A 26323-nucleotide genomic window follows, 5' to 3' on the forward strand; every position below is an offset into this window, starting at 1 on the left:
TTTCCACTCAGATTTAAACCCATTTCCAATAAACAGAAGTTACATTTTTGAAAAGTTTGAGTGAGAATGTTCGTACAGGGGCTTATGTCGACAGAACTACGACCACTTCAATATTTATTTTGGCTTTACCCAGGAGTTGTACCATGGACACAAGCCCTCATTGTTCATGCTCAGCAAAGTACCCACTCCCAAAAAACTCATGGATCACGCACAGTGGAAAATCAAAGCACCATGTTAAGCACCTTCTGTTTTAATTAAGTAATGTGAGTAGCAGCACATGCAGAAAACAACTCCTTTTACAAACTGCTCTTATTTTTAGCTTGATAATGTCCCCTCAAATTATGTTTGCAAGGGTGAGTTAGTTTAGGCTTTCATGCTTGTTCTCCTCTTTTCCTCCCCAAAAAGGGAATTAAAAATAACAATCCCCCCTTTTTTACTTCTTCACATTCTGGCCTATTCTTCCAAGCTATGTAGTTCATTTACCTCAGGCACTGGGTCAGAGGAGAAAATTTTCACCTTCACCATCTGCATAGGAAAAGTACTAGAGGACAAAATGCATCCTGTGTGCTGCTGGCTTGTCAGAGTATGGGGATATGCTGAGACACAAATTGAGGCAAACTCCACAGCCTCACAGTAATTTTCCTACTGAATTTAACATTTACCACCTTCTCCCTTCAGCAAACAGGGTGGGAAGGACAGCTTCAAACAGGGGTCAGTGCTTCACTTTTAAGCAGTGCAGAGCCAAGCGAGGACTGGCTGGAGGCAGCCTGCTTTCAAAAACAAAAGCTGTAAGGAGCTTTTGCTGCTTTTTCCTTTTCCTTTCCATCGGTGCTCTGAAGACTGCTGGGCTGGAGGAGGGTTTTGGGTTCACCCTTTATGACTGTGAGAGCCAAATCTGCACACCCAGGTTCCAGTTGGCCCTTCCCATGACTCTGCTGTGAGCACACAGAGGATGACAGTGGTCAGGAGGCTGCTGATGCTGGGGTTGCACTGAAAATGGTTCACAGGAGGAGGATGCACTTGGTTTTCCAGGGTTCCTGCTGCTTGCAGAACTAAGTTGTGAATGCAGCCAAATTCCACGGATCCCCAGGGATATCCATGTAAACTATCTCCCTTGGTTCCTCTCTGCCTGCAGCCAGGGGTTCACTTCACCCACGAGGCCTGCTATGGGATGTGGTCCAATACTGAGTTCCATTGAAGCAAGAGCCATGGATGACCATGTGCCCTAAACCCACAGGGTCTCCTCCAAAGCAAAGCCCCAAGTCAGTGGAAAGCCTGTTAGGAGATCATTCCTAACAACTGTAACACAGAAACTGGGGACAAAACACCAGTTCTTCCCCTTGGCCCTTTTCCTGTGAGCTGAGCAGCAATAAAACATTCAGAGAGGTTACAGCTCACACCAAAGTGATGGAGAAAGCACATTTCTGAGTGCTGTTCCACAGCTTGTGCTAACACAGGTGCTCAATTATTCTAAAGCTCAGCCCTCAGAGCAGGACTCAGCATCCTCCTGAGCACCTTCTGAGCTGAGCCAACAGCAACAGGCACTGCACAGGGGGTTCCCCAGTGCTCTGGGGAGACTCCATGGATTTCAGACCCCAGAGCATTGAAAAAATTCACAACACTTCATCCAGCCCCAGCCACTATTAATAATTGACTCCAGCAGCCCCATGCTTTTTACACAACACACAATGAACAGAGCACAGGATGGGAGTTTTAACCTCTGAATTTAGATCCTGCATAAAAGCCTTTGGCTTTCAGTCCCTTGAGGCAGCCCCAAGAGCTCCTGGTCTGAGTGGAGCTGAGCTCCTGTCACCCAGGCTGCCCTGCTCATGCTGGGTGTGAGATCAGCCAAAAATAACTGAAAAAGCAGAGTCCAGCCACAGAGCCCTAATATGAGTCAAACATAAATTTGGATTTAGTTTTCCCAAAACAAGTGGTAAATAAAGTAACAGACGAGTCATTTCTCCCTGCTCTTTTTGGCTGAAAGCTGCCAGGCTTAGAAAACCAAGTCAGAATAAACCCCCCCACTGAAGTGGCAGTTTCCACTGTGAGCCAGGGATGAATTACCTTAACCAGGAACAGTGCACTAGAAGAGACTGGAAGAGAAGGGATGGATCCTAAAGAGGAAGGAAAAAAACTCAAAACAAGACAGAAGCAAAACACTTCTGAAACACAGTAAGAAAGATTTAATTTCAGCTGTGAAAATGTCTGTTTTTACCACAGATTAAACCCCTGGAAGTATCCAAAATCAGGCTGGATGGAGCTTAGAGCAGCCTGGTGTAGTGGAAGGTGTCCCTGCCCATGGCAGGGGGTGGGATAAGATGAGCTTTAAGGTCTCTTCCAACCTAAACCATTTGATTAGTCTATTGCATGACTTTAAATGGAGTTACTGTCAACTATTCTGTGTTTGCCTGCCCAGGACCATCTCAAAAAAGCAACAAACCAAGCAGGGCTCCTTGTATCCCTCCAAACACTGCCCCGCTGACAAGCAGATATGGCTCCTGCTCATCCAGCAGAGATGAGACTCAGGTAATAGAGGATTTTCAGGTCTGCCAGCCCTACCTCACATCTGTGAATCTGAAACTGGGGATCTCAGATCTCCCAGGTACCCATGGGATCAGGGATAACACAGTAACAATTTAGTCCAGAGACTCTGGATAGATCCAAACCATCTAAATCACTTATTTTAGCACAATTATGCTCACGCACTTCATAGGCAGGGCCTGAATATCCAGCCTAAGTTCAAAGAACTGCTTAAGCATTTAAATAAGTTGCCAAAATTCTAACGTATGTATAAGATTTTTGGCTTTGTAGGAACTTGGCATTTGTTCTAGGGTTTCCTTAATTAATGACAGACTTTTGGAAATACCTTCTTTTGTTTTTTATTTTAACTTGGTCCCCAGGCCACCTGGGCCCAGATGGGTGGCAGGGATCTGCGTGGGAGCGTGGAACCAGCACCGGGAGCAGCGCTGCTCCCCAGGCTGGGCAGCTGTACAAGAACAGGACCTCACAGCACAGGAATGCAGCACACAGGGCTCCCCTCTAACTCTTTTCCCCGTGCCCTTCAGCAGCTGTGCATAATGGATTTTGCTGGCAGCAGCACTGATTTTAAAACCTTCCGTGGTCTTCCAAGTCCAAGTGAATGACTCACAGATGTATGTGTGTACATACTTCTGTACACACCAGGATCTGTGCTCTTTCCATGCTACCTCAAGAAATCACTCACTTTCCTGTCCCTCACTCCCCACGATAGAATTATGGAATCCCAGAATGATTTGGGTTGTAGGGACCTTAAAGCCCATCCCATTCCACCTCCTGCCATGGACAGGGACACCTTCCATGATCCCAAGTTGCTCAAAGCTCCATCCAGCCTGGCCTTGGACACTGCCAGGGGTGGGGCAGCCACAGCTTCTCTGGGCACCCTGTGCCAGGGCCTGCCCACCCTCCTTGTATCTAATCTAAATCAACCCTTATGGCTCCCTCATGCCAGAAGTCAACAGCTTCCCTGGCATCCATGCAATGGGAATTCTCTTGCAATGCAAAGGAGGTCCTTCAATCCCAAGTCCTCTCTCTGTCTTTACTTCTCCCCATGCTCACCCCATGCTTTAAAGCTGCTAAGCTTTAAAGAAACAAAAAGCCAGCTGCATCTTGTGAGTATTTCCAAGCAGACTTGGCTTCAAGGGAACAAGGCCCCTAAAGGAAGGCCAGGAAATCCCATACAGGCAGGATCAGGGTGGTGACTGGCTTCTGAAATCAATTGTTCGAAGGAGGAATTAATTGCAACAGTTGTGCAATTCCTGAAAGGAAAGCTTAATCCCAGCAACTAACTCGGACACCAGCTGATGCAGCTGTTTGAGATTAATGCAAGTGTGTAAGCCACTGGGAAGGAACACTGGGATTTACAAATATTCTTGTCTCTGCTAACAGAAAAAATGAATAGTTTTCATATTTAGGTGCTCAGCACCACTGATTTTTCCATGGTCACACTGACTGTGAGCCTGTAACACACATTGCCAAGGGTCTCCCAAAACAGAAACACCTGAAAAGCTCTGGCCTCTGCAGATAGGGCAGTGCCAAGGTCCCAGAGCCTGCCTCACCCCTGGAGAGAACACTCACACCATGGACCACCTGACACCCAGCAGGGAGGGAAACAGACCCAAATCCTAAACCAATTCTGGAGCAAAGGACAACTTCTTTTACCAGTTGAGAATATGCTCTGTGATCTAGAAACTGGCAGGATGTTTGTGTGACACTGGAGAGCTTTACACACTAACTGACCCTTTCATGTGAAAATTTTGCTGATAGGCAACAATAAAGCCATTCTTTACAAAAGTTGTCACACAGCTTTTCTTTGAGGCCATCACAAACCTAAAACAACAAAATAAGAGAACAAGAAGAGAGCTCAATGAGTGCCAGCAACAGTGTTCTCTGAGATTAACCCCAAATTTAGCATTTGGAGAAGAAGTCCAAAAGCATTTGGAGTAGAGAAATGTAAGAATAGGCCATAAACTGCTCTTCTTACAAACAAAGTGGCAAAGGATGCTTGGCTAGCCAAAAGGATTTTGCCCCTGGAGAGAGAAAAATGGCTATGTTTAGAAAGGTAGGAGATGCTCAAAACTCAGACTCCCTGGAACTTTCAGACTTTATCCACAGCTTGATGCAAAGGTCACCGAAAGACATATTTTCTTCCCCTGCAGCACTCTTTAGAACACAGCTCACAGTGTTCAGGTCACCAGAAGGGCTGAGGGAAGCCCTTCACTCAGTAATTTACAATTTTTTTAGAAGACTTTCAATAACCTGTCAATAGGACAAGAGCAGCAAGCCCTCCAGAGCTGTCTCCAGCAGGCTGCTACCTGCCTGCATACTCAGGTGCACAGAGACCTGCTGAAGAAAACCTCCACAGTAAAGAATTTGGTGTATGTGTGATGATTCCTGAAAAAATGTGGCACAAATGCTGGAAGACACCTTCCAGCTCAGCAGGGCTGGATGTGTGCATCCAGGGATACACTCAACTAAATGACAGCTTGAAAAACCTTTGCAGGTTTCGCAGTCACGTTGCAGGAGTCCACACCAGGCCTGCAGAGCAGACTGTGGCACCTTGTGCTTTTCTGTGCCACCTCTGAGAAGGTTCCTTTGATCAACACAGAATATGCTAAGTTTGAAGGGACCCTCAGGATCATCCAGTCCAACCCTGTCCCTGCTCAGATACCCCAATAATCCCACCCTGTGCATCCCTGGAATGTTGTCCAAATCCTCCTGGAGCTCTGGCAACCTTGGGGCTGTGTCCATTCCCTGGGGAGCCTGGGCAGTGCCAGCATCTCTGGGGAAGAGCCTTTCCCTGAGCTCCAGCCTGGCCCTGCCCTGGCACAGCTCCAGCCATTTCCCCAACTCCTGCCACTGATCAGAGAATGAAGAGATAATTACTTGCTCCTCCCCTACCCCTTGTGAGCTGTACAGTCAGAGAAAGCTGAGGCTCACATGTGCCCCACCGGTACACGTTTATTCCACCAGAGTAACAACCTGCCCTTGCTCACAAAGGTCTGGAAAAGGGGCATTAGAGGCAGGAAAGAAGCCTGGACTCAGAAAGGCTCCCAAGCTTGGGACTGCTCTAGTGCAGCAGCCTCACCACAGAGTCACCCAGTGCAATACCAGCAATGCATCCCAGGAGCATCTCAGCAACTCCCAGCAGGCTGGGACAGCTCCTGAGTACTCCTGGGGCATGCAGGACAATGAGCCCAGTGCGAAGCATCATATTCCTGATGCACCACCCTATGGAAAAGTCTAATTGTGAGACACAGCAAGTCAAATTGGAGGATATTTGGCTGAAGGACTCTTGTCCCTGTGTGTGAGCTGCCCCCAAGAGAGCAGGGGTGCCAGCCCTGGGCTCCCCCGTCTGCTGGCAGTGCACATGTGGTGTCTGCCCACACCTCCCCTGCCCCAGCACCAGAGCTGCTCACAGAAATAAGCTTGGCCAAGCTCACACTACTAACAATCCCCTGGCTAATTTGCACTCAGAAATATGACTCTGCACTTCTCCATGAAAGGGCTCACTGTCTGGGCACGGAGAGGGCTGCAGCAGGAGCATGCGCCAGCTGAACGGATTGTTACAGACACGTGGAGAAACCCCAGCGCCGCCGCCAACACGCACATGGCTCTTGTCAATCCAACAGCTCTTTCTGCTGTGCTCTCACACAGGGAGCCATGCCAGATTTAAAGGTTTGGACCCCGGAGAGAGCTCCAGGCTTGCCTTGCACAGGCAAAAGCATTAACAACAATTTCAGTTTTGTTTTTTTTTTTCCACTGCTTATGCAGGGAAACTCTTTCCACCCAAAGCATCTGCAATGCTCCCACCAGGAACAGATAATCCAGAACAGAGACCAACCCAAGCCCAGTAAGTGAGGGTAATTCTGATTACCTTCAGGGTGTGTTGTACCAGCTATCTTACTTACCAATGTTGCCCAGAGTTGTGGCTGCCCCATCCCTGAAAGTGTCCAAGGCCAGGCTGGATGGGGCTTGGAGCAACCTGGGACAGTGGAATGTGTCCCTGCCCATGGCAGGGGGTGGGACTGGATAGGCTTAAAGGTCAACCCAAACCCTTGTGTGATTCTGTGATTACAGAAGCAGACAAAGTCAGCGAGACTTTTTCCAAAGGAATTCAACATCAGGGTAGCTTGAGAACAGTCGTTTTCAAACTGTGATCAGCAGATGTCTGTGAACTATTTCTAGTAGTCTGCTTGTGAAAGGTAATAAAAAAAAATCTATCACACCCAAGTCAAAGTTTGCTGTGCTGCACAGGAAAAACACGTTGGGTTTACGCTCAGCCGATGGAATACCATTCCCCTTTCAGTGCTGCTGGAAGGGTCAGAGCCAAAATCCTCCCCAGGACCAAAACCGCCCGCTAAAACCTCACTGTGTGATCCCCAGCACTGTCTCAGCAGGCAGCACAATGAGCTGTCTGTGCACCCAGAAACTCAGGGAGCTTTAGACACTAAGAATAACTTCAGTTTATTCTTACAGAGCAAGATAACAGGGCCAAGGCTGGCACAGGCACATCATAAACACTCCTGCTCTCCTCAGCCGGCTGTGAATTACTGGCTGCTCGCAGGAAAACTGGGCAACATAAGGATGATAAAATCCCAGGTGTTTATAACATGTAGTACAGACACAGAGGAATAGAAACAGAAGTAAATTTCTTGACTGCTTCTTCTACAGCCTCTGTACAAGCAAGCCAGTTACCTTTGGGATGACAAACTTGAGCACAGAATTTGCTTTCAAAATACAGTCAGGAGGTACAGCAAGAAAAGTCAACCATGGGTCTGTAGCAAATTCTTCACGAGTAGAAGAGTTGCCATGTTTTACACCTTGTATTTCACAAGGGACCCAGGCACTGCCTGAGATCACAGCAAATCTTTGTCACACAGTTTAGTTTTAGCTAACACTGTGAAGAGCAAGGAGTGGGACACCATGACCCTTCTGGCTCTCTTCCAACTCAAGGCATTCCGTAATTCCATTCTGTGGAAGGACACCTTCTACTAGCCCAGGCTGTTCCAAGCCCCATCCAATCTGGCCTTTCAAGAATTCACAGGGCTAACACCTTTCTCCAGCAAAGGAGAATAATTTCTGCTTTAAAACCACTTTTCAATACTGGCCCACAGTATCAAAAACAGGTAAGGAAATTTCAAAACACAACAACAAAAGTTAGCCATATAGCAGATGCTCCTGGAAATAGAGGCATGAACTCCACCCACACTCTCTCCAGCTTCATCCAAAGATATTCAAAGTGCTGCTGCTGGTGGAAGCCACCTGAAAGAAGCTAATATTGGCTACAGAACTTATATCCCAGGATGCTGCTGCTGCCCGTATGGTCAGGAAATGAAAGGAGATGATAAGTGCAGGTCAGGACAATCTCTCTTTAAGTCAAGGTACATGCACCAGCTTTGCAGTTTGCATTAATATTAAAATAAACTGTACAGAACAGGCAGTGCAAGTAAAGTAAAAATAAATCAAATGCTCAGCATGGCTCCAACTGGTTTGTCACTGTCTCTGAATGATAAAATGGCAAATGGCTACAGAGCTTTTACCTCTACAGCAGGGAAGAGGTTTTCCCAATCCACAGGATAACCACAGGAGGAGACACTTTGGGAGCCAGGCTGTCAATCTAGTGGAGCACACCTACAAAAGAGCTGGAGAACAACTTGGGACAGGGGCCTGGAGCAACAGGACACAGGGAATGGCTTCCCACTGCCAGAGGGCAGGGTTAGATGGAACACTGGGAAGGAATTGTTCCCTGTGAGGGTGGGCAGGCCCTGGCGCAGGGTGCCCAGAGAAGCTGTGGCTGCTCCTGGATCCCTGGCAGTGCCCAAGGCCAGGATGGAGAGGCTTTGGAGAAACCTTGGATAGGGGAAAGCATCCCTGTCTGTGGCAGGAGGTGGGACTGGATGAGCTTTACAGTCACTTTCTGTGATCTTACATAACATTGCACTCACCACCCAGGCTTTAGGGACTTACTCACGCCCATTTCGTGGACTAAATTAATTCAGACTCCATTTCCAAGCACTTCAATGCCTCCAGGAAACTCGGGCTCCTCACCCCATCATATCTTCACTGCACTGTCAAACTGAGTTTGATGTCTGGGGCCTGACCTTCCCTTTCTGTCCATCTTCCAAGCAATTTGCAGACCCTCCTCTTCACCACCTACACGAAGCATGGTGCTCCACACCACCCAAGCACACAGAGGTTGTGTGAGGCACCACCCAGGGCGATGCCCAGAGTGATGCCCTGAGTGAAGTTTGTTCCACTCACACTCCACAAAGTGGCACAGCCAGAGATAGAGCATCCGAGTTAATCACGGGCCCAGGGATATCAGAGATCTTCAGAGCTTCAGAGCATGAAAAGTAACCTAGACAAAAATACAAAACTCATTTAACCTCCCATATCCTGGGACCAAGGAATCAGCAACAATAAAGCACAACTGAAGTGTCAACACTGGAGATCTGACCAGCTCTTCCCTCTCAGAATTAGCAGTTTAATAACCCAACCAAAGCATCATCCCTGTGAACCTACAAGACACACCTACAATACGGAGTATTTAACAACATCAGACCAGGCATTTCCCCTGCTCCACTGCAAATTCACAGCACACAAACACAGCAGGTTTCATTACTCTCTCCCTGGCACAGGCTCCCCTTGGCATAAAGGAATTTATGCCAAACTTTGCTTTCACCAACACTAAACTAACACTTACAGTCATCAGTGAGTTATTTTAGAGTTAGACTTTACTGAAGCCAGCATGGAACTTGAGACTTCATAATTTTGGCCTAATTTTCCTCGAGTAGCCAGTTACCCTGGAAAACAGAGGTTCTCTGAATTGCATGGAATGGTTCACTGCTTGAAAATAAATAATTACATCATATTTGCTGGCAAATGGCTGAAAATGTTTTATATATAATTATGAGAATAGAAAAACAACTACTGCAGCCAAGCAGGGAGAAATATATTCAACCTTTAGAGATGAAGTAGAGAGATTTCCTGGATGTAATTTTGTCCATCCCATTTCCAATGATGAAACAGCTGAAAAGGTGACAGACAACCTCATATGCTGACAGGATTCCGAATAAGGGGAAAGAGAAAACACAACAAACACCACTCTGCTAGGATGAAATAATGAATTGATCAATCAGAATCTTCTGAAGTTTTGCCCAATAGATTTTACAGTGTTCTTGGTTTGAAGGCTAAGTGTGCTCATCTGCAATGTACCTCTGGGAATGAGGTGATGTGAATTACAGAGGTCAGAGGCCGTGCCCAGAGGCCCCAAAAACCCACAGCAAGGGTCTCAACCTTGCACTGAAGCAGCACTATAGCTTCATTTTACAGAGAGAGAGAAACAAAACCAGAAAGATTAATGGATTTTCACAAGTCACAAAAAAAGAGTGGGAACGATAAAATAAGCTAACATTCCTTCCAAAATACACACTGAAATAAACTACAGATATTCAGCTTTTGTAGAGCAGTTTACTTACTGCATTCACAGAGTACTTGTCAGACTAGTGATAAATTTGTAGCCAATATCAAGAACAACTTTCCTCTGTGTTGCTTTTAAGAAACTCTCACAAACTCACAGACAAAAACCTCTCTTCCCATCCAAATATTTTGCCTCCAGCACTGGAAAAAAAACACTCCAGGTTTTTGGATATGGGGTTCCTGATTTTTAGGGTTTTGAGCTTTTAATCAGTGAAGTACTAGTATTGGAGAGAAGAAAAAAAAATTAAAAGCAAAGTATTTCTACTTTAAATTCCAAATACTTTAGGCTAGCTAAAATTTATGGATCTGAATCTCTTCAATTAGTGATCTCACTTTTCCCTCAGGGATACAGAAATTCACACAGCTTCTGCTATGGACACACATGTGCTGCACACATGGCTGCTGTGGGGTCAGCACACAGGACATACTACAGATGCCAGGCTCAGAACACATTCTCCCTTGGAAAAGAATGACTGGACTCAAAGTGATGGAAAACTGGTGCACTGGTGGCTGACTTAATGCTAAAGAGAAGAAGAAGAAAAACAGTGAGGTCTTTAATCTTGTAAGCTAAAGGCTCTACAGCCCTCTGTAAGCAATGCTGCACATTTCCCATCCCCAGCTAAGGAAATTGGATCATGAAAGCAGAGGGACACTTGATGGATGGGATTGCTTCCTCTGCACGACACAACATCACAGTCCTCCCTTCTGCTGTCTGTTCTCTTTGTGTGGATTTCAGGGAGCAGTCACTGGAGAGGGACAAATCCCAGGAGCACCCACTGAAGACAGGCAAACCTCTGGGAGAGCCAAGCACTGAGGGCTGCATCAGCAACTGTGGTGTGGAGAACAATGCAAATGCACAATTTATCTCTTAACGGTTTCATCCTGACCACAAATGCACAGTTTGATCATAGGTAGTTTTTTTCCCCTCCATCACTGCCTGGATGTCAATAAAGAGAGGAAATGGGCACTTAGGTCTTTCAGTAGCCAGTTCCAAGGAAATTCCTAGGAAACTGGAAGCCCTTGAAAATGCACACGTGCCTTTATTCTGCAGAGCATGGCTGCAAACCAAGCTGTTTTCCAATGAGAAGGATTCCCATCTTAGCTAGCTCCATTCCAGGGGATGAAGTGCTCAGATGAAGTTTGTTCCAACCCCAGCACACCTGCAGGTGTTGGACTGACTGCTCCCTCAGGGGACAGGGACATGTCAGGGACATGCTCTGGCCCAGGAGCCTCGCACGCACCACAGCACTTGTCCAGCAGCATTCCCAGGCCTGGACATTTCAGCTCCCTGGGGCTCTCAGGCAATTTCAAAGGCTGGAAAGCTGAATTTTTGCAATACCTCAGCACAAGGCATTGCTGTGGGAGGAATGAAAGAGCAGAGAATGTCCAACTTCAAGGAACCCACAGTCCCTCTGCTGAGCATGCAGGAATCCAGTCCCAGGCTCTGCCTTTGCCAGGGGTAAACACCATCCTAACCCCAATCCCAGCACTTCCCAGGGAACAGCAGATAATATGCCACAATTTCTTATATACTACAAAATATGCACCCACATACGAAATAACATGACTGTCTTTGAAGACTTTGGGGTTTACACAGAGATGTAATCTATCAGCAGATAAATTGAAACCTAATGGCTTGCTTTATTTGCTGAAGAATTCAAGTTTCTTGGGAGTCATGTTCCAAGGTGTTAAATAGATCATTTAATATGATTTACTGCACAGCGCAGGCAAAGCATCAGCTAATGGCCCCATATGGAATTCAGAGATTTAGCATGACCTGCTTGACTCAAAAAAAACTCCAACAAAACAAAAAACTTCCACCCAAAACAACCCAAACCAAAAACCCATTAAAAAATACTCCACCAAATCCCAATCCAAACAAAAAAATACCCCAAATACCAAAACCCCAGCAATTAAAAAAAAATTATTTTCATCAGAAACCATCTCAGATGCTACTTCTAAAGCCTTCCAAATAATCCCTCAATAGCTCCATCTCAACTCCCTAGAATAGCAGCAACTTATGTGCAACATCAGCTTGCAAGGGAACAGCTGATATATCATAGAAGTACCAGACCACTAGAGGCATTTATTAAATACATTAAATAAAGATTGTTCATGGAAAAACTGAGAGGCTGGTTCTTCTCCTTTGAGCAATCATTCTGCTCTTAAACTTCTGCCAGCTTATCAGTGGCTGCAGTTGGGTAAAACTCTGTTTTTAAAGAGTTTCATTAACCTCTTCAGATCATGTAACTCAATACAAGATCTAATCAGCTGAAATCTAGGGGTTTGGGCTCTTTATTTTGGTTTCTTCCAAGTATATTCTTAACTTCTGTGCCACCAGAACTGGAAGAAATATACGAGCAACAAAAGTTCTGCACCTTGTAATAGCAACAGAGCAAACCTGGAGGCAACTGAAGCTCTCCACAGGCAGAATCAACCAACATCACTGCACAATGAATTGGCGAGTGTAGAAAATAAATTCCTTCTTAGAAAAGAAACTCCCTGAACACATATTCCTCCCCCCTTAAAACTGCACCACATATACAAAGACTGGCTCATCCAAAAATCCAGATGGGAAGTTTGTAGGCTGGAAGTACCACTGACAGCAGCTCAATTCTTGCTCTGTGAAACAGAGCTTCCTTCAAGGCTCAGGTATTAGCCAAAAAACCCTGGCAGCAGCCTTCGTTTGTATTAAGTCAGAGCAGAGCTCTGCCAGCAGACGGCCATGAGCTCACTAGTCTGAAAAAACATCTCATTGACAAGAGTTTTTGTGGAAGCAGTAACTTGTTTGTGTGAAAAATAAAGGGAGAAGGGGGAGTGAGTGTATGTTAGGAGTGATAAAACATGTACCACAAACACACTCAGTAACTTAATATCCATTTAAAATTACACATAATTTCCATTTAAATTCTGCTTAAAGTAAAAAATTGAATTTAAAAGAAATCATAAATTAAGAGACAGTATTCAGCACCAGTGACATTTTCATATTCCAGTCACACACCCTGAACTTACTTCAGACTGGTGTTTTGAAAAATGAGTGCAAGCATAGTCTCTGACAGCCAGAGCCACAGGAAGAAAATATTTGAGGAGGCAAAAGACCCAAAAGCAATTATTATTCTCTACCAACCAATGTAGAAGAGTCTGGGTAGACTTCTCCAAAATCATGGAGCCCATCTCAGAGACAAATAAATGGAAACTCCATCCAGAGCTTCATACTGAAGGAGCACATATCATCTGGAGCAAACACCAGCAGCATCCAGAGACTGATTTATGGGAGTGACTCAAGTAATTCTAAGGGAGTAAGACTGGGAAAAATGAGCACAGTACTGGGCTACTGCTCTGTTGTTGCAAGAATTAGTTGTGCTAAACCAGATACAAATGGCCCAGAGCACATACAGTGCTTGGTCCCTAGCAGCAGCTGGCTTTTCTAAACCTCCTGGGCCTGAATAACCTGCTCATATCTCAGTCTACAGCAGTTTGGAACTCCAAATCCCAAACCTCACCTAAGCTGTGTAGCAAAAGTGAACAGAAATTATTCACCTCTAACAACAGCCCACTCCCATCTGAAAGTGCTGAAGGAGTTGGGAGCCAAGCCAAACTGGAGAAGCTATGGAGTTCCAGGCACTAAAAGTATGGAACTGTAGCTCAAGGACTTCCAGAAACCCTCTGCACATGCTGAGAGAAAAATGCCATCCAGCCAGGTCAACACCAATCTGCTTCCCAACTCTGCCAGCATGCAGAATCCACCAGAAAATAACATCTCCGAATCTTACTCCTCACCACAATCCTCTAAGGAACCCCAGTTCAATCCAGAGGCATCACAAGGTCACGTCAGACACTCCACTATCATCAGCCCCTTCCTCCATCTGTACATCTGCAGAAGTAACCAGAGTTCTCAAAGTCTTCGCACTCCCAAAACCTAATTTCAATTTAATCCCTTGGGCAGCAAGGGATCCTGTCCATAACACAGGAGATTATCCAACCTTCTCCCTACTGACACCACTCCTCCTCCTGACTTCTTAAACCTGTACAACCCACCAGTAAAACAGACCCTTGAGTATTTAGATTTCCAAATCTGAAAGCTATTCCAGCTATTTCTCCTACTGGTAATTCTAGCCAGTTGTAGCCAAGAATCAAGGAGAAATAAAATGCAGGCCAGCAGTTCCTGAAGACACTAGAACTCCTTTTAATCCTTTAGTTTACAAAAAAGAGGAATATCTTGCCTTTTACTGTTTTTCCAAAATGAAAACATAAATCTTTACCCTAATCATGCAGTTCTTACACTGACATGTATTTCAAAGTCTTTTTTTAAATTAGGATTTTTGTTAGTCTAGTGTAGTGACTTTTGCATGAAACTGCTGTGCTTTTCACTGAACTGTAAATATTTTTGTCATTGTCTTTATGAGTTGAGGTGTTAATTACAAGTTCTGGTTAGACTACGGGAATGTATTTGTTGTCTTCATTTAAGAAGAAGAATTTGCAAGAGTAAAAACACACCCTCAATGAACCACAAGGGGGGCTCCCAGCATTAAGGTGCAGTGGCCAAGGACACACTCTGGGACACCCCAAAGAAAAGGCCAAACAGCTCCTTGGAGCAGTGCTGCCAAGCCCAGAGCTCAGCACCTGCTCTGCTCCTGCAGCACACCCTGAAACACGTTTCACTCTCACTCACACACTTTGTTTTCTGGTTCTCTTTTTGATGAAAAGAGGACGCAACATCCCTGCTTCCTCACATGAGCTGGGGAGTGCTGGTGACTAATGGAGAGGGAAGAGTCTTGCTGCAAAGCTTTACAGGTCATGTTCCTCTTTGGCCCTTAGACATAAACTGTGGGGACAGAACAGATCTCTCACAGCTTCTCCTCTCCAAAATCACATGTCCTAGCTAACATCTTTTTGTGACTTGCCTGAATCAGGCTTTTGGTTATCCAATGATACAGCAGTCCAGCTATAGGACTTAAATTCACTTGGCTGAAGTCTGGTAGGGAATAATTCACATGTCTGAGCTAAGAACCAGAGGAAAAAAATCAACCAACCAACAAAAAAGGGTTTGCATTTGTCAGAGTTTTAACATTTACCTTCCTTGTCACAATAAGCAGTTCAAAGTAGAAATGCTGGAAAATAGCCTTTTCCTCCAATCCTGAAATGGTTTGGGTGAGAAAGATCCTTTAAATGTCACCCAGTCCAACCTCCCTGCAATGAAGAGAGACATCTTCGACCAGACCAGGTTGCTCAGAGCCCCATCCAACCTGACCTAGAAATTTCCCAAGTACCTTGTAAGGACAAGAATAACTAAAAGTATTGAGGAAGTAACTCAAATAAGAACCTTAAATTCTCATCCTAGCCCCACAGGTACAACACAGCACCTATTTTAAGAGCAGATGTTGAGCTGCTAACTGAAGGTTCTGACCTGCTAACTGCAGAGATAAGCACCTGCTATCAGCTTCAGGATACAAACTAACCCTTCAGAGGTAATACAACCTCACTGCTGCCACTGGGCAAAATTCAAACCAGGCTGCAGCCACACAGAACCTTCCCTCTGCAGAGACATCAAAGTGCAAAACTAAGCAAACAATCCTTTTAGAATCAAGGGAAGCCTGTACTCTGTGTGAGGAAAGGAGGAAAAAAAGCATAATTATAAATAATGTTTTTCTTCCTTACAGGAAAAAAAAAATCTTTAAAAAAAGCAAAACAAAAAAAATCCAACAAAAAATTCCCTCCTGGAGCTGAAGCGTTACAAATCGAATATGAAAAAGCTTAAATGAGCCCTACCATGGCACTGTAGTGCCACATGGACTCCCTCTATCATCTGCTTCAGCATGAATTTAGATCCTCATGAGCTCCAGGGGGACAGCCTCAAAATCCTGCTCCAGATCAAGATCTGCTTATCTTTATAAAAGGTGTTACATGTCATTCATATCAGTCCATCCCAACAGAATGAAAGGTAAATAGCTGGAAATCTAGTTTTTCCATGTATTACAGCCACTCAGGCACCACAGATCATAGAAAGCTCCTATCGATTTTTTTTATGTTTTAATAAATTCCTGGGAAAAGAGCAAGGAGAGACTTTGGTGAAGGCATATTCCCAAAACAACACTATCAGCTTTCATGCTCAGTTTTACCTGAGTTAGTTACAGTTAGTTACAAGTTAGAAAGGGAAAAAAACCCACTTGACTACTTAAATAGTTGGTCATAATGAAAGCAGCCTTCACTTCTGAGTAAGATTTCACTTCCCAACATGTCTAACAGCTACCTCAAATAAGAAACCACTTCCCTCACAGAAATATAAGAAATTCTGCTTTATAGGCCATTAGCATAATTTCAGTCCTCTACAGTGAATTCAGTCTCTAGTACAAAATGTAGCCTTTTTTAGCAGTGCCACAAAGAACAATGTGTTATGTTGCAAAACTTTACCACAACCAAAGTAGTTCACAGAAAACTTTAATGACTGAACTCCATTTGAAAGTATATACCAGATCCATAGTGACATAGAAGTTTAAAACCAACATGTTGTTATTAATCTCCCTGTCAACTTTTCCAGAAAGAAAACTGGCATCTGTCCTTGCTGTGGCCCAAGGACACCAGATATAAATATACAGACAAATGCATGTGCCTGCACACACAACCAAAACAAATAATTTCATGCTTAAAATCTGGATTCAGGCACCATATGAGGCAAATTGTACACAAAAAAAGGAAAAAAGAATTGTGTTTTTCTTAATTGATGAATTTATTAACAGTGCCACATACCTGTATGAAAGAACTGAGCATTCTACAGAAGAGGGCAAAAAATCCACTTCATCGAGAACACCAACATTTTTTTCTTCCTATCTTTTGTTACCCCGAAATTTTGGTGCATGTGGGTCCCATTTAGCTGTAATCCACCCTTGGCCATAAGCACCATCAACATGCACAATGCTTGACCAGAATAAAGGAAATGAGATGCACAGAAATAGACTGCAATAATACCAAGTCTGAGACATCATCCCACAGGAAGGAAATTCCAGGTTCTGACAGACAGCACCCCACATCACCTCAGTCCTCTCTCGACCCTGCAGCCCAGATGAGCCTCCTGGAATGAGAGATGGCAGCAGGGCTGGGCAATGTTCTGCACACCATGTGCATCACAGATCTGTTCTTAGAGAATCTTGACCCAGTGCACGAAGACTTTTAGTCCCAGGGGACTCAGATAAATAACAGCAGCTATGTGATAATTTATGTAAGAGATCAAAAAAGCCTTTCCATCTCTGGCTCAGCACAAATTCCTGTTTTGGTGCCCTCAGGAAGGGCCCTGCCAAACCTCCCAGGGACTGATCCCTCTCAGCTGCATTCAGACACCTGGGGTCCCTTCCTCAGGAATCTGATGGGCAGTGACCAGGCAGCTCTCTGAAAAGATGACATGTTCCATTTAACAGAAAATAGGAAAGAAAAAGGAGAAAAAGTGGTTGGAACAACAGCCTTTATCCCAAAGGTCTGCCACCCTCAGCCCACATGGTGAAGGTGGTTCAAAAGACAGATCAATGCACAACCTGGGCAGCCTGGACTGGATGAGGAATCCCAACCCTGAGGGAAAGACAAGTAAGGGATGAAGTGGGATCCTTCCCTAGGCAGGAATGAACTAGATGACTGCTTGAGGTCTTTTCATCCCTACTTTGTACATATGAAAAGAGACAAAAAAACCTAGATCTTCCTGACCTTTGAACATATCCAAAGGCTTGTCATAAACAACAGCCTCTGCTACCCTGCTTCTTTTGGGCAACAGATTATTTTATTAGATTCCAGTCTCTAAACCCACAACCTGCACTACAAGGCACCAGGCAGCCTATGACACAAGGGACAGACACAGAGATAAAGGGTAGACCCCTGTCTCAAAAGATGGGTGCCAAAAGATGGCAGACAAAATAAATTCTTGCATTTCCAGAGATACAGACCATACAGAATTCAGATGTAAAAAATGATTAAGCAAACACACACAATGTACTATGCTCACTAGTGTCACAGAACTCCTACGCATTTTAAGACATCAGTTTTATGGTATTATCCCTGTACCTCTGGAGGGCTATTTATTCATTTTATGGTGATAAGGAACTATTTTTGCCTTTTTTCTTTTATGCCAATATTCACACTGCTGTCTCATAGACCCCAATATATAAAGTGTGGGACAAGATGGTCTTTAATGTAATCAAAAAAAGCACACACAGCTCACGTCTCTTTTATGGCTTCTCTGCAGAATTGCAGTTTTTAGCTGAAGAGTGGTTTGTGTCTTGCCATGCAGGCCTCAGCAAGGCACAACAGCAATTTTTGACTTCCCTTTAAATGTTTCTACTGAGTAATTACATGTTGCCATTTGCTTCAGTTTGTCAAGACTGAGAAGAGGGAGAGAAAGCCAAAGGACAAAAAGAAAAAAAAGTTATTATGGATATTGGGATGGGAACAGTTCTTTAGCCATCCCTGTTTTTCCATTTTTCTGCACCTTGGTGTAAAAATGACCTTAGCAAGAAAGCATTCATAACTGACATTTCTTGATTCCTCTATCTCCAGTCTTGATAAATTCAACAATCTTGTGTAGGTTACTTCACCCTTCTACTCCTATTTCCCCAGCTAAAAATTGGAATATTTACTTCTTTCTTTTGATGCAGTTGTCTAAATGCAAGTTCTCTGGCAGAAAGGCTCTCTCCAAGATCTTGCACAACAGAAACATCACCTGAATTGCAATTCCAAAGCCGTGCAAATCCCATCTCACTCTTGCCCCCTCTTAGTCTATGACTGTTATTAAAACTGCATAATAAATAAATTTAAAGTATCTACAAATGGGAAACTAAATCCCACTAAAATTAAATGATGAGCCAAGTGAAAAGTCAGTTAATTTGTAAAACCTATGTTTTAATATTGCCACATGGAAGTCACAGCACAGGTGAGCACACCTGAAATGGATGCAAAATACCAGTGGACAGAAGGAGAGGCAGAGCCAGCAAACTGGAATGTCAGCATTCCTAAGTGACTAATAATGACCATGAAGATTAAAGTGACCTCGCTGCTCAAATGGAGGCAAGGACAGAAAACACAGGGTGTCTGAAAGCCAACACTTCCCTGAGAGTAATAACAGCCATTAAAGTTTTAAATGATCCCTGCATCTCACTGGAGTTTGAATTTTGTATGTGGAATTTTTTCACATTTGAAAAGTAAACCACTAAAGAATAAGAAAATGCTCAGATATCATCAGCTAGTTCCAGTCTAATAATACATAATTATGAAATACAATTATTACACTGATCTCATCAGCTTCTATTTTTAGCTTCACCCAGTTCTTTTAAGTTGAAACTATTCTCTCACTGGAGCTGTGTTACAGTACATCCACTCATCTCTCAGCTGGGATTTATTCCAGCTTTCCACCTGTCTCACTGTTCACATTATCATTTCTGAAATGTAAGCACACTCTGATCACCACAGCAGATTTTCAAGCACAAAAGGACCTAATTACTGCTCCCAAACACCAACCCATTTATGCAGGCATTCCATCCCCAGGTTACTGAGAGAGGAGAGAGCAGATGACCCACTAAGGTGAAGTGAATGATGAAATTACAGGCAACTTTCTTTGCTATGCCATCACTTAATCTGAGACTAAGGAAGGTGTAAGCCAATGTGATAAATTGCTGAATACACACACTTTTAGGCTGTCTACTGCAGCCAACATGAACCTTCCTGACAAGCAAACACTCCCTACCTGTAATGACCACTCTCAAACAGTCAGCACTGATAAAGCTCAAAACAAAACCCCACAGCCTTGCCCACTAAAAAAAAAGAGGGTTGGGGCATGCTGACTGTGTAACTTCTGGGTCATTTTTGTCCAAGATAAAGATCTCTTTCCCTCCCTTTGCAGTTCTGCAAGCCCAGCACAAACAATGCTGTACACTTTCCCTGGGAGAAGCGCAGCATGTTAGAAGAACCATTATGGCTATAAAAAAGCTGGACTCAGGTCCAACAGCCAGGTTTTTTCTCTAGGCTCTCTCCTGTTGAGGGCCCCAGCCCATTTCCCACAGGGTGTCTGGGCGCTCGGAGGGGACAGCTGTGACCCTTCCTCCTCCACAAGAAGGGACAGCTGTTCCCTCAGCACTGCACCTCCATGGCGACACGGACTTCTGTGGCCAAACAGGGGAGACTGCCATTCCCACTGCGCTGGCCGGCTCCAAAGGCTCCCAGGCCACCGATGGCCGAGCCCATCCTGGGAAGCTCAGCGGGGCCAGGACAGAAACCTGAGCTGTGCCACAGAAATCCCAGCGCGAAGTCACCCGCACAGCCCGGGATGACCCGGCCGCTGTCCCGGCAAGGACAGCCGGGTTACCGCAGGCCAGCGCCGGCCCAGCCCGGGCACTGCCTGACCGCCGGCAGCGGAGCAGCAAGAGGGGAAGGAAGGTTTAACTGCAAGGAAATGTGTAACTGCAAGGAAATGTTTAACTGCAAGGAAATGTTTAACTGCAAAGGAAAGGTTTAGCTACAAAGGAAAGGTTTAGCTGCAAGGAAGGGTTTCGCTGCAAAGGAAGGGTTTCATTGCAAGGAAGGGTTTAGCTGCAAAGGAAGGGTCTCGCTGCAAAGGAAGGGTTTCACTGCAAAGGAAATGTTTAACTGCAAAGGAAAGGTTTCGCTGCAAAGGAAAGGTTTAACTGCAAGGAAGGATTTTGCTGCAAAGGAAGGGTTTAACTGCAAAGGAAAGGTTTAGCTGCAAAGGAAAGGTTTAGCTGCAAAGGAAGGGTTTAACTCCAAAGGAAAGGTTTAACTGCAAGGAAGGGTTTAGCTGCAAAGGAAGGGTTTCACTGCAAAGGAAGGGTTTCACTGCAAAGGAAGGGTTTAGCTGCAAAGGAAGGGTTTCACTACAAAGGAAGGGTTTTGCTGCAGAGGAAGGGTTTCACTGCAAAGGAAGGGTTTCGCTGCAAAGGAAGGGTTTCACTGCAAAGGAAATGTTTAACTGCAAAGGAAATGTTTAGCTGCATGGAAGGGTTTAGCTGCAAAGGAAGGGTTTAGCTGCAAAGGAAGGGTTTCATTGCAAGGAAGGGTTTAGCTGCAAGGCCACGGCTCCTCCGTGCCAGCTGGCCCCAGACCAAATGGCCTGCTCGGCTCATTAGGAGCCAGCAAGTCCTTCCCAAGCAGAATTAAGTCATAATTAAGACCAAAGGTAAAAAAGGAACACAAGGCTGCCCGGCGGACATCTTTTGCTCAGTATCAGGGTAACAAAGTTTGGGATTAATTGATACAGACTACACAAAGGAAATTCAGTGCCTGCTTCAAACTCATTATCTCTTCACCCATCTTTACTGTCACTCATAAAGCTTCCCCCCAGAAATCCGTCAGAGAAATCCCCTGTTCAATTTCAGCCCTCCAGCTATGCAGAGAGAGCATATGGGAGCTTGAGAGATGATTTCTGGTTTTAGTTTTCATTCTCAAGATCTATGGTTGGGCATTTCAAAATGCTGACTTGCGCAAGGAAATGACTCAAGAAAATGACTTAAGAAAATTACTTCTCAAGAAAAAAAAAAAAAGAAAAAGAAAATAGGATATAAGTGGCAATGGAAGAATGCAAGTCCATGATAAACACCACTCCCCTGCCCTCTTCCCCAAGCTATCACAGTAACACAGGGACACAGGTAAATCTTGGAATTCATCTGTTGAAAGGACTCTGTCTGAAACACAAGATGCTTCCAGAAATGGACTGAATGGTTTCACTTGTTCTCAAGAGACTTTACAGATATCGTATGTGAACTTGCTCTGAGTGGGTACTTTGTGTCCTGAACATTCCCAGCTCTGGAAAACCTCAGGCCTTATTGAGGAGCAACCAAACCTCTCCAAGGAACCACTGCCACCCCACAGGCACCTCTCACTCCGTGGCAACTCAGAGCATCCTGAGAACTCCTCTTCTAGAGGCTGCAAAACTTTAAGTAATTCTCATTTTACAGATCTTGACATTTTCATCAGCAGATTTTCCAGTTTAGCCATGCCTTCTGTCTGTGTGCAATCCTCTTAAAAAGGGAGTGATTTCTTATAAGAACCTTACCGTATTTTAAGTTATGTTAAAATAAGTCCCCACAAATACTTTCACACAATATTGCAGAGACCTTAAGTCTAGTGAGGATAGTGCAAGTAATGTACTGAAACAGTTGTAGAGCAAAGCAATTATCTGCAGGACTTGAAGCCCTCCCCACAAAACTTACTCTGCACTTGTACAGCAAGAGGCATTTTGAGGTGTGCTCTGCTTTGGTGACCAGCACTGCAATTACAGCTCCCGTAAGTTTTTATAAACACCAAGCTCAGCTGAATCACAGGCCATGTGGGGTCTGATAATATCTGTTTTTATACACATCTGCTATGACGAAATCTCAACTGGGAAAATTCCTGCTGATACAAATGAATGAGGAGTCACACATCTACACAGAGAGGAATGTGAATTTACCCACTGCTACACACTAGCTTGTGATTCCACACACTTGCGCGGCATTCTGAATTCGGCCTGATGGCACAACTTTCTTTGTACACCTGCAACACGAAAAGAAGGGGGAAAAAAAAAAGATCCATCCACTGATGTTCTGCAGAGCCCTGTACTTGGAAACAAATTACAGCCATGTTACTGAAGCACACACAGAAACATCTGTTTAATGACACTTCAGTGATGTGACTGGGGAGGTAGGTTCTCCCCAGTCCCTTGAAAGTAAAACAAAACTTCGCTGAGTTTACTGAAGCACACACAGAAACATCTGTTTAATGACACTTCAGTGATGTGACTGGGGAGGTAGGTCCTCCCCTGCCCCTTGAAAGTAAAATGAAACTTTACTGAGTTTTTAAGTTAACACGAGTCTCACCACGGACTTCAGCGAACTTTGGATCAGGCTCTACAGAGAAAAAAGAAACTCCGTTTGGGGTTCTTCCAAGCCATCCTGTTCCACTCAAGACTTATGTCAGGTTGAAAGATTATTTTTTCCTTTGTCTCCTCGCAAAGGCAGATTGAGCAGTTCCCAAACTGCTCCAATTCCTCCATCCCGACCCCTGTTTGGCCGCCGCAGCTGCCCCCATGCTGCGACTTCTGAATACATCTTTTAATCCATCTTCCAGCCTCCAGCCTGGCAACAATGCTCCTTTCAATGCCCACCAGCAGCCACCCAGCCCGGCCGCTCTCCAGCCCTGGAACATCCCCACCAGCTCCCACAAAGCCCGGGATTTACCAGCCGGGAGCCGGCCCCACGCTCCCCGCCGGAGTTCTCCGTGCCTGTGGATTTGGACACATGCTCCGGCGGTGAATGTTCCCAGGCTCCAGGCCAGCCCTGCTGGGATAACTCATCTCCCTGCGGCTCCCGGCAGAGCCACCGCGGAACGGGGCCGAGCCCTCCGCGGCCGCCCCAGCGCAGCCCCGGCCCCGCGGCGGGCGCTGCCCCTCGGCGCTGCCCGCAGAGCCGCCTGTCCCGCAGCGCCCCCGGCCCTACCAGAGCGCGATGCGGCTCTTGGGGTAGCTGAGCCTCTCGATGCAGCCCAGGACGTGCGGCAGCGTGTGCGCGGCGTTGCGGGCGATGATGGCGAGCAGCACGGTGGGCTGCAGCAGCGCCGACTCGGGCAGCGCGGGCTGCTCGGGCCCCGGCGGCTCGGGCGGCTCGGGCGGCTCGGGGGCGGCCCCGAGCAGCGGCGGCAGCAGCAGCAGCAGCAGCGGCGCGCCCGCAGCCATGCTGGGCGAGGGGCAGCCGCGGAGCCGCCGGCAGGCAGAGCGGGCTCCAGCCCGGGGAACGCGGGAGGAGGCGGAGAGGCGGGAGGACGGAGAAGGGGAAGGAGGAGCCGAGCGGCGCCGAGCCCCGGCTGCCCGCCCCGGCCCCGCCCGCAGCCCGCGCTGCCCCGCCGCTCCGGGTGCCGCCCGCTGCCAGCCCCGAGCCCCGCCGGCTGCGGGCAGCGCCGCTGCTCGGCGCCCGCGGTAAAAGCTGCGAGCCTCCCGTTTCTCCAGCCGAGTTCTGGGCTTTAAAGAGGCTTTCTCTAGTTGCTGCTAGAGCTGAGATGTCCCTTCTCGAGGCTTAAGTGAAGATCTCGCCCTCATCCTTCCCACACAGGTAGGGAATTAAAGTAACTTTGAGCTGTCGTATCAGGATGTTTTGGCAAACATCCGCGGGGTGTCCGTACGAAGCAGCCGCACACCCCACGCCCGTCCCACGCTGCAGGAGGGATGCGCTGTTGTAGCTCAAGCATAGCTGAAAGATTAATATCGTAGAGGCACAGAAAGGCTTGGGTTGGAAGGGACCTTAAGGACAATCTCATTCCAACCCCCTGCCATGGGCAGGGACACCTTCCACTGTCCCAGGTTGCTCCAAGCCCCATCCAAGCTGACCTTGGACACTTCAGGGATGGGGCAGCCACAGCCTCTCCGGACAAACTGTGCCAGGGTCTCACCGCCTTCGCAGGGAAGAAATTCTTCCTAATACCTCATCTAAATGTATTCTCTGTCAGTTTAAGGATGTTCCCCTTACATCCTATCACTATCTGCCCATTTAAAAAGTCACTCTCCCTCTTTTTCATAAGCGCCTCTCACATACTGGAAGGGACTTAAAGGTCTGCCTGGTGTCTTCTCCTCTCCTGGCTGAACAACCCCCGCTTTCTTAGCATCTCTTCTCTGAAGACACGAAATACAAGGAAGATTTTCCCTGTACTTCATTGACTTACCCACCATGGAAATGTTCCCGTGAATAGAACAATGGCAATTTAGCATAAAAATATATAAAACATATTCCAGCAATTAAAATTATTGGGTCACGATCTTAAAAGGGGCATAGTAATCATAGTTCTCTTAGAAGTTAATAGGATTTGGGCATGCTAGACCCTTTTCAAGATGAAATCTCTAATTAACTCCAAGGACACCATCACAGCATATTTGGGTTTACTGTGGGTAGGAAGTTTCTCCAAGGTGGGCAGACCCACTTTGAGCAGGTGCTACTGTTGGCTGTGTGCTTGAAACACTTAAAAAGGAGGAAACCTTTAGCAATCAAACAATTGTTTAATTATTCATAATCTCATTGTGAATAGTTTGCATCCAGGTAGTATGTATATATAAATATACACACATACATGATATAGAGAGAGTTAATGTTTGTTCCTCTTTGCTTGTAGAACCTAATTTATCACGCACGCCAAATTACATTGTCTCAGTTTCCTGATCAGATGACTTCCCAAAAAGGATCAATCTAGGAAGCTTCAATAAAGAATCTCCAGGGGTCATAGAATCATCTGCAGTAAAATTTGTGCCCATCGTCCTGAACAATTACTGCAGATGTGCTCCTCCTGTTTGCCCTTTGCGATGCCTTTATAATTGTCCTTCTAGAATGATACATTAATGAGGCTTTTCTGTGATGGTTAGTTTGCCACGTTGCTTTTATGCTTGGATTCATTAACCAAATAGAAGGAGCAGCTTTGCAGCCTGGGTGAGGTGATTAGAGTTTCACAGGAACCAGCCCAATCCACACGCCCGGAATTCTGCTGCTGCCCACGGACCGCTCACTTTTGGAAGGTGGGGACTAGCACTGCCAAATGTACTTGATGTGGAAGGCTGGAAGCTGGCATTTCCCATCCACTGGACATTCAACTGGGTCACAATCCTGATTTTAGGATGTGTCAGCAGAAATAAGCCCCTCCTCTGCATGCCTTTGCCAGAACTCTGAGTGTGCCTTTACCCTTTGCTGCTCTTATGTCCTCAGTGAAATCTAAACTACTTTCAGCTCTTTTCAGACTCCTCTCTTCTTTTTATTTTGTGAGTAGCATCAGAGCCATAACGATTTGCTGGGGGCAAATGAAAAGAATCCAGCAGCATCCCAAAGCCAGTGATTCACTCTCCAAAGTGACGTTCCCTCGCTCACACAACTCCCTGTGCTGGCTGGCTGCCGTGGACCACAAAAGAGTGAGAGCAGCAGAAGCCTGAAACATGATATTGTTCTTCCATGCAGAAGAGAAAGAAGTCAGCTCAGCTTCATCTCTCACTCCCAGTCACACACAGCTGGGCAAAGTTTGGAGAGCTCAGGTAAACAGTTACCTGGCAATTTGTGTCATTCCAACACCTATAAATGTGTATTGACTTCATGTCCACGTACAAAGAAATCTGTACTCATTCTGACTTCTTTATTGGTGGCCAAAATTGTATCCTGTGGGGTTTTTTTTAAGCCCAGACTCCATCCTGCTGTGACAAGACAATGAGCCACTCTTTGAGGGAGAAATGGCTTTTTGCAGATGTCCCACAGAAATCAATTTAAGCCATTTGTTTCAGCCTCCTCTAAATATCTACACCAAACAAGGAGAT

The 26323-nt window shown here is 45.7% G+C and overlaps 1 protein-coding gene across 1 annotated transcript in view; it reads right to left on the reverse strand.

The window, feature by feature from the left end:
- Positions 1-23778, reverse strand: part of COLGALT2 (collagen beta(1-O)galactosyltransferase 2) — a 44394-nt gene extending 20616 nt beyond the window's left edge. Inside the window, exon 1 of the mRNA XM_021525121.2 lies at positions 23484-23778. Coding sequence (XP_021380796.2) covers positions 23484-23719 — 236 coding nt within the window. The 5' untranslated portion in view covers positions 23720-23778. The remainder of the gene's footprint in view (positions 1-23483) is intronic.
- Positions 23779-26323: the final 2545 nt, after the last annotated feature.

The sequence above is a fragment of the Lonchura striata genome, chromosome 9 (assembly GCF_046129695.1).
Source record: "Lonchura striata isolate bLonStr1 chromosome 9, bLonStr1.mat, whole genome shotgun sequence".
In the NCBI taxonomy this organism is placed as follows: Eukaryota; Metazoa; Chordata; class Aves; order Passeriformes; family Estrildidae; genus Lonchura; species Lonchura striata.